The following is an 8,210-nucleotide window of genomic DNA, read 5'->3' as shown; positions in this document are numbered from 1 at the left end:
TACCAAGATGCCTGATGCTATCAACCCACAGAAACAGGCTTTCAGCTCAGATCTAGAAATCTCAACTAACTGCTTTCTGGACTCAGGGACATCGTTTTTAGTTTGTGGAAACCATTAGCCATTGTTTTCCTTTTGTTTATTTTAACCGGTTTGGTTTCTGGGAAGCTTGGCTAAGGAGCGTCCTAGTCTCTTGAGATCATTCTCCTGACGCCTCATTGTGATGTCCCTGCGGAACCGTATTCTCTCAGGGGTCTTATTTTTTTTTCTTTCTTTGTTTTTTGAGATGGAGTCTTACTCTGTCACCCAGGCTGGAGTGCAACGGCGGGATCTTGGCTCACTGCAACCTCCACCTCCCAGGTTCAAGCAATTCTCCCGGCTCAGTCTCCCAAGTAGCTGGGATTACAGGCATGCGCCACCACGCCCAGCTAATTTTTGTATTTTTAGTAGAGACGGGATTTCACCATTTTGGTTAGGCTGGTCTCAAACTCCTGACCTCGTGATCCACCCGCCTCGGCCTCCCAAAGTGCTGGGATTACAGGCGTGAGCCACTGCGTCTGGCCTCTTTTGTTTTTTTTCCAGTACATTGTTCCAGGACATCTCAGGAATCTTAAATGCACGTTCAAAGCCATCCATGGTACACCAGATGGTCTTCCTGTGATTAGAACAACCAAAAAGGGAGAAGAAAAATTTTTCCAATGAGCCTGACATTGTGACTTGCAAATTCCATGTGGAAACAGACAAACCAGCCATGACGGTGACAGAGGGTGCCTGCGTCTGACTTTTGGTCAATCTCCGATAAATGAGAGGATGGCTGATGGGGGAGTTTTTAGAAGACTCCATCGGGATGCCATCAGACTGAGGAGGCCCCAGTGCCCTGAAACCCAGCTGAGTTTGAAAGGTCATATCCTAGGAAAACACAACTTAAGCTTCATCAGTCAACTAACCTCGAAGAAGGGACTTCGAGGCCATGGCTCCAACTTTGCCAATGAAGGATTTACCTTCCGGACACCCCTTGTAAAGTTCCCTTTGATGGAGCCCTGAGCTGCTTGCAGTTTAGCGCTGCCCAGTTCATGAATTGCTGCTCGTACAAATAAACTTAAAAAATTTTTCCTGTGCTTTTGTTTATATATATATATATATATTTTTTTTTTTTTGAGATGGAGTCTCGCTCTGTCGCCCAGGCTGGAGTGCAGTGGCGCGATCTCGGCTCACTGCAAGCTCCACCTCCCGGGTTCCCGCCATTCTCCTGCCTCAGCCTCCTGAGTAGCTGGGACTACAGGCACCCGCCACCGCGCCCGGCTAATTTTTTGTATTTTTAGTAGAGACGGGGTTTCACCGTGGTCTCGATCTCCTGACCTTGTGATCCGCCCGCCTCGGCCTCCCAAAGTGCTGGGATTACAGGCGTGAGCCACCGCGCCCGGCCTTGTTTATATTTTAACATAAATAAGGAGATTATAGGGTGATATTTTACAGAATTCAAAGAAAAAACCCTAGAATTTTATATGCAGCCAAATTGTTATTCAAAGCTCAGAGCATAATAAAGCTATTTCCAGAAAGCCTCAGAATGTGTCCCTCCCTCACGTCTACACTGAAAATATTCTTGAAGAAGGAAGTCAAAAAACAAAAAAATAGAAAAAACAGAAATCCAGGAAGTGCTGCAGGCCACAGGAGAAGTCTGGGGACACAATGGGTTTGTGAAATCTGTTATTAGCAACAAATCACTGCCAATAAAAAGGTAACGCAAAGGGCAAAGATGAGGGAAATACAGTTGTGCAAAGCCTGACGATCTAGATAATGCCATCAGGAAGGGAGTGAGAGAACGAAGGGATGTGGGAAGTTTGCCAAAGGGTGCCGGGAGATCCAGGTGTGAACACGGGCAAGTCCAGGACGTGAACACGGGCAGCTGAACAGTGTGGGGCTTAAGGCCACCATCACAGGAACTCGCTCGGCCACGCTGCGTGCCCACTGCCGTGGGGGAGAAGAGAACGTCTTTCTTTCCTTCGCAGGTTCTTAGTTGAGACAGTCTCCTGAAAATAAAAGTGAGATTAACACGAGAAAAAGCAACAGCGGTTTACGGATGCCTGCCTCGCGGGAGAGGCCTCAGGTTAAAAGTATTTCTCTCTCTCTGCAGCGGCTTTGGAGCCTTACTTCAATAGTATTTTAACATGAGTCATAAATCCTATGGGAAAAGACAAAGGCAGGAAAATGTGGGGAGGAACATTTGCAGGAAGGGCCGGGATTCTCCCTGTCTCTGAGGGGATGTGCAAGTGTCTTCAGGTGCGAAAGGCAGAGAGGAGGCCAGGAAGACCTCAGTCTTTGTACCTCGCTGTCCTGCCTCCAGGCAAGCAGAGAGGGGCCGAGCATCGCCCTGTGTTTTAAGTTTCGTCACCTCAACAACGCCCGGTATTTTAGGGTGTTGTGGTTTGTTTCATCATGTGCAGCAATTCTTGGCACCGCAGGAGCAGAGAGAGCTGTGAGGCCTCTCTTCACCCCTCACAGGGTCACAGCGACTCTCTTATAACCACACACAGCTAACAAGAGAAAAGAACACATTTATGGAGCCAAAGTTTTATGTGACACAGAAGACCCAGAGACCCAGGAAAACCTTTTTATGCTTCGATTAGATGAAGCATGGGCAGCTGTGTAGAAATGGGAACAATCCAGTGGGAAGGCTGAGGGGACAGACCCAGCGAGGCTGCCTGGAGCCTTCTCGGCACCCGCTGCAAAGCTCCTTCCTCCCTCCCATGCGTGGGGGCAGGACCCTGGGAAGGAAGGCCTCCAAGGGAAGAGGGACAGAGTGACCTTCTAGGTTCTACGGCCTGCTTTGGGAGAGACGAGTTCTATTTTCTATGACTCACCATGGGGAAAAGGAATTCTGGTTTCCGTGATTCACACGGGGGAGAAAATGGGGCAGGAAATAGAAGGGAAGGAGAAGGTCAGAGACGCTTTGCTTGTGAGGCCCTTAATGGCCCCAGACCCAAGTACTCAGCACGCCAAGGTCACATGTGGAGCCCCAGCAGCAAGCAGGAGGCACTCGGTAAGTTTCATTGCACCACGCGTGGTGGGAGGAGAGCCTGAGGCCGGGAGTTTGAGACCAGCCTCCAGCCTAGACAACATGAAGACTCCAAGGCCGGGAGTTTGAGACCAGCCTCGGCAACAGCAAAACTCCATCTTAAAAAAATGTGTGTGTGTGTATGTGTGTGTATATATATACGTGTGTGTGTGTATTTGTTGAATGAATCAATATAAATTTTTAGAAAAGTTATAAAAGAAAAAATCTCTCATGAAAATCACCAAAAGAAAAAACCTCCAAAAGTAGGGCAAATAGAAAATATAAAAACTGTGGCAGAAATATGTCCTTGTCGAAGAATTATTATAACAAATATGAGTTAAAAGACAGAGAGTTAATTAGAGATGCATTTTAAGAAAAGACCCAGAAATATGGAAAAGTTCTTTGAAACTGAATTTGGCTGATTCTAGGTGCCTGACGGAATCGACACGCAATCCTCCCCCAACAGAGACAACACCCCAGGCCTGAAAGCAGCTCCGTGTCCAGCCATGAAACATAAACAGGCAACATGGAGGGAGAAGACAGCGAGGGTGAGGGTCAGCAGGAGCCACTGGCAGCAGGAACTCCGGGTGCTGGAATTCCCAGACAATAAACCAGCTGTGCTCGCTATGTTTTTGGAAACAAAAGGTAAACATGAGGATTTTTTCCAAGGAATGAGAAATGGATACGGTGATGCAATAAGAAGAACCGGTTTGGTTCTTCAGTCCTGGTTCTGCAGAGCCCCTAACACTCTTGTGACTCCGAGGCGATGGGGAGTAAAGGCAGAGCCTCCCTCAACCACACCTGGGTTTACACTGAAGAAGAGGGTTTGGGAAGGGGCTCTGGCTGCCAGGTGATTCGGGGGATGGAACTTTCAGCCCCACCCTCAGCCCGTGGGGAGGGGAGAGGGACTGGACAGAGTCAGTCCCTAGGGGAATGATTTAAGCAGTCGTCCCTACGTAATGAGGCCTCCACAGAAAACCCTAATCAGCAGAGTTCCAAGAACGTAGATGCTGGAAGCTCTAACTCATCGTGTTTGGGTTTAGCCGACACTGGATTTGGTTTGGTTTAACCCCCACGTGGATGTTAAAATCCTGACAAAAGCAAGAATGTGGGCCGGGCGCGGTGGCTCAAGCCTGTCATCCCAGCACTTTGGGAGGCCGAGACGGGCGGATCACGAGGTCAGGAGATTGAGACCATCCTGGCTAACACGGTGAAACCCCGTCTCTACTAAAAAATACAAAAAAACTAGCCGGGCGAGGTGGCGGGCGCCTGTAGTCCCAGCTACTCCGGAGGCTGAGGCAGGAGAATGGCGTGAACCCGGGAGGCGGAGCTTGCAGTGAGCCGAGATTGTGCCACTCACTCCAGCCTGGGCGACAGAGCCAGAGACTCCATCTCAAAACAAAACAAAACAAAAAAGCAAGAATGTGTTCACCATAGAAGTCCGGAGTGGTGGTCTTCTTGGGATGGGAGGGGTCGTGACTGGGCAGGGACAGGCAGGCACCTTCTGGGGGATGGGCAATGCACCATTTTGACTAGGGTGGTAGTTTTTTACTTTTATGTTTTATACATTTTGCTGTAAATTTATTTATTTATTTATTTATTTTTTTTTTTTTGAGACTGAGTCTGGCTCTGTCGCCCAGGCTGGAGTGCAGTGGCTGGATCTCAGCTCACTGCAAGCTCCGCCTCCCGGGTTCCCGCCATTCTCCTGCCTCAGCCTCCCGAGTAGCTGGGACTACTTTTGCTGGGACTACAGGCGCCTGCCACCTCGCCCGGCTAGTTTTTGTATTTTTTTAGTAGAGATGGGGTTTCACCGTGTTAGCCAGGATGGTCTCGATCTTCCGACCTCGTGATCCGCCCGTCTCGGCCTCCCAAAGTGCTGGGATTACAGGCTTGAGCCACCGTGCCCGGCCATAGTTTTTTGTATTTTTTAGTAGAGACGGGGTTTCACCGTGTTAGCCAGGATGGTCTCGATCTCCTGACCTTGTGATCCGCCCGTCTCAGCCTCCCAAAGTGCTGGGATTACAGGCTTGAGCCACCGTGCCCGGCTAAATTTATTAAATTTCACAATAGGGAAACGTTAAAAGTATATGCCCCCATTAACATGGATTTTATATACACCAGGCAATCACAAATAGAAATGCTGGAAGAAGTGGGGTCAGCAGTAATAATATTTCTGAAATCACCAAAATTCTGCCAGGAAAAGATCTGGAGAGCCTGCGAGGCCAAGGCTAAGATCTCCAGTGAGGGTGAGACTAAGCTGAGGACCCGCAGATGACCGCTGCAATGGCCGTCCGCGTCAGCCAGGACAGGCTGCGTTAGGCTGCATAACAAATGGCCCCACATAATGACATCCCGTGCACGCTCCACCCCACCAAGGACTCTGCTCCCCACCCTCATGCAGACGCCCAGACGAAGTCGCACCTCGACAAGCGTCTCCATGGCCACTGAGGCGAAAGAAGGAGCTCCACGGGAAGACTCAGCCCTGCCGTCTGCCCAGAGGGGAGCCGAAGGTATCTGGTGAACAGCACTGAGGCACACCACATCCAGGCACCTGCGAGGTACTTGGAAGCCTGCCCTTCCTGCAAGCAAAGCACACCCGCTTCCTCCAAGGCAACCATCCCGGCATCCTCCAGCTACGTGAAGGTCAAACGTACACAAGTTGCCGCATCCATCCCAAGCTGGAGGGCTCTGAGTTAAAAAGATGAAGCGTTTGCTGCCCACGCCCCTGGTATTCAACCGAGGAGCAGGGACAGGGGCTTCCAGGGTCTGGTTTGGAAGGGGAAGAAGGCAGACCCCAGCAGCCAGGCTCTGCAGTGGCTCCAAAGTCCCATCGGGTGGCTGGGGGAGGACCCCAACCCCGGGGAGCAATTTCCTGGAAGAGATGTGGGCTGTGGTCGGTGGAGGGGACACCTCCCATCCCCACGGTCCTCTGTGGCCCCACCAGCGTGGGTGCTGGAGAGCCAAGTGGCTTCCTCAGCTCCCTTCTTGCCTGTAGAGACGTGGGGAGCCCAAGGGCTACTTTGAGTCTCAGGCTGTCACAGTCTTTGGATCCAGCCTGTTTTTAGGACAGTGCAACTCTTTCAAATCTTTGATCAACTTTCTTTTTCTTTTTTTTGAGGCAGGTGTCGCAGGCGTCCTTGTGAAGAGACCACCAACCAGGCTTTGTGTGATCAATAAAGCTTTTTAATCACCTGCGTGCAGGCGGGCTGAGTTCGAAAAATGAGTCAGCAAAGGGAGACGGGGTGGGGCAGTTTTATAGGATTCGGGTGGGTCATGGAAGATTACAGTCAAAGGGCGTTGTTCTCCGGCGGGCAGGGGCGGGGGTCACAAGGTGCTCGGTGGGGAGCTTCTGAGACTCACTGTCCAGGAGAAGGAATGTCACAAGGTAGTGTCATCAGTTAAGGCAGGAACCGACCATTTTCACTTCTTCTGTGGTTCTTCAGTTGCCTCAGGCCATCTGGATGTACAGTCCAGGCTTGGGCTCAGAGGCCTGACCGCAGGGTCCTGCCCAGGCTGGACGTGACTGATCGCCACTCAGTGCAGCCTCAACCTCCTGGGCTCAAGCGATCCTCCCAACTCCAGTCTCCCTGTGGGTGGGACCGCAGGCATGCACCACCACCACTGGCTATGTTTTCATACTTTTTGTAGAGACAGGGTCTCACCATGTTGTCCAGGCTGGTCATGAACCCCTGGGCTCAAGTGATCCGCCCGCCTCAGCTTCCCAAAGTGCTGGGATTACAGGCATGAGCTATGGCACCCGGCGTAAATCAGCTCTCTAAACTTCCATCTGATTTGGTCAGGTCCCTGTGCCGAGTCACACCCGCTCCTCCTGCCTGCCTTGGCTGGGCTGCGTTTCTTTCCTTGGTCGTCCTCAGCCCCCACTGCCCCCCTCCCTCTAAAATCTCTCCGCAAAAAATGTGGCATCAGGTCAGGCTGAAGAGCCTGAGTCACACCCTTAGTCTCTTTTTCCTGGAGCATTTGGTGCAATAAAAGGGCTTTCCTGGGCCATTCCTTTGGCCGGACCCTACCTGGAGACGCTGCGAGCTCCTTGGAGTTTCCAGCAGCCGGAGCGGTGCCGGCTCCTGATTCCACCCCAGCCGCAAACGCTGACGTTTTCACTCAGGGGTCTCTGCAATCTTCCCTTCTATGGTCAGGACGGAAAGGCAGTGGCCTCTTTTAACCCACAAAGCCCCCCTGGGTTTTCCTGGTTTCCTTTCGCTCCTGCTCACCCACCAACTGGTTCTCTCCTGAACTCATGATGCCAAAACCCGCATCTGGCCTCAGGCAGCACCCACAGAACATTCGCTGCCCAGCCTCAAAGTCCAGGACTCACATTGATTAGGTTCTTGCTCTCCTTCCAAACACTCCAGGGGTCGCTGCCCCCACCACATCCTCCCTGCTCTGCCTGGCCCGGGCAGCACTGCCCCGAGTCAGCCAGGATGAGCCAGGCTGTGCAGTGGTAACGAACAGCCCCACCCTCAGCCGCTGACTCCCTCCAGTGTGGGCCGGTGGCAGGTGTGGGGTCTGTGGTCTGTGCATCGTCCTTGCCCAGCCACCCAGGTTGGGGAGCCCCCAGCGTGTGCTGCCAGGCCTCTGAGGTGGGAATGGGAGGTGGAGTCATGCCTGATCTCTTGGTGCCACCTCTCATGCCCACAACATCGCACTGGCCACCTCAAGTGACAAGTTCATGCTGAGCTGTGAGGGGGTGAGGAAGAAAGATTCCAGGAAGAAAGCCGGAGGCTTGGGGAACAGCACTGATGGGCCTCCCGGTGCACCTCGAGGCACTGCTGTGGGGTGCGTGCCTGTGAAGAGGGCGGGGCTGCACTTGGGAGGCAGGGAGGGGGAGTCGCTGCCCTGGGGAGCTGCAGATGCATTAGAGCAAGAAGGTCAGGGCACCCCTCACGGGGCTGTTCGAACGGAGGCTGGAGGAAGGGGCTTGTGATGATTGCGTTAACTGCACAAATTGTTTGCAGAGCCTGTGTGTTTGAACTATATGAAATCTGGACATCTTGAAAAAAGAACAGGATAACAGCAATCTTCACGGAACACCAGATAAAGACTTCTGGCCACTGGTGAGCTGGATGGAACACAGTCACATTTCTCCTCTTTCAAAAGCAAATAGGAGAAATATTGCTGATTCTTTTTCTCAGCAAGGAAC

General features: G+C 51.9%; 1 protein-coding gene across 4 annotated transcripts; it reads left to right on the top strand.

The window, feature by feature from the left end:
• The first annotated feature begins 1,652 nt into the window (after positions 1-1,652).
• LOC114672191 (uncharacterized) lies at positions 1,653-6,245 on the top strand. Of its 4 annotated transcripts, none has more exons than XM_077961514.1 (4): positions 1,653-3,037; positions 3,481-3,697; positions 5,454-5,610; positions 6,175-6,245. In XM_077961514.1, the coding sequence occupies exons 1-3, from the start codon at positions 2,906-2,908 to the stop codon at positions 5,498-5,500; spliced, it is 396 nt and encodes a 131-aa protein (XP_077817640.1). In that variant the 5' UTR covers positions 1,653-2,905; the 3' UTR covers positions 5,501-5,610; positions 6,175-6,245. The 4 variants fall into 4 exon arrangements, 2 of the variants coding, with proteins under 2 accessions (XP_077817640.1, XP_077817641.1); XM_077961515.1 differs by having other exon boundaries at positions 1,658-3,037; positions 5,454-5,780; XR_013403347.1 differs by having other exon boundaries at positions 1,844-3,037; positions 5,174-5,780.
• The last annotated feature ends 1,965 nt before the right edge of the window (positions 6,246-8,210 follow it).

This window comes from Macaca mulatta, chromosome 14, assembly GCF_049350105.2.
Source record: "Macaca mulatta isolate MMU2019108-1 chromosome 14, T2T-MMU8v2.0, whole genome shotgun sequence".
In the NCBI taxonomy this organism is placed as follows: domain Eukaryota; kingdom Metazoa; phylum Chordata; class Mammalia; order Primates; family Cercopithecidae; genus Macaca; species Macaca mulatta.
The sequence above is the reverse complement of the archived record's forward strand: the minus strand, read 5'-3'. Positions and strand labels throughout refer to the sequence as shown.

Excerpts from the sequence above, each read along its gene's own strand:
- LOC114672191 (XM_077961514.1), top strand. The coding sequence starts at position 2,906 with ATGGGGCAGGAAATAGAAGGGAAGGAGAAGGTCAGAGACGCTTTGCTT. Across the intron at positions 3,038-3,480 it reads CAGCAAGCAGGAGGCACTCG|GTGCCTGACGGAATCGACAC; the intron begins GTAAGTTTCATT and ends GGCTGATTCTAG. Across the intron at positions 3,698-5,453 it reads TATGTTTTTGGAAACAAAAG|ACGCCCAGACGAAGTCGCAC; the intron begins GTAAACATGAGG and ends ACCCTCATGCAG.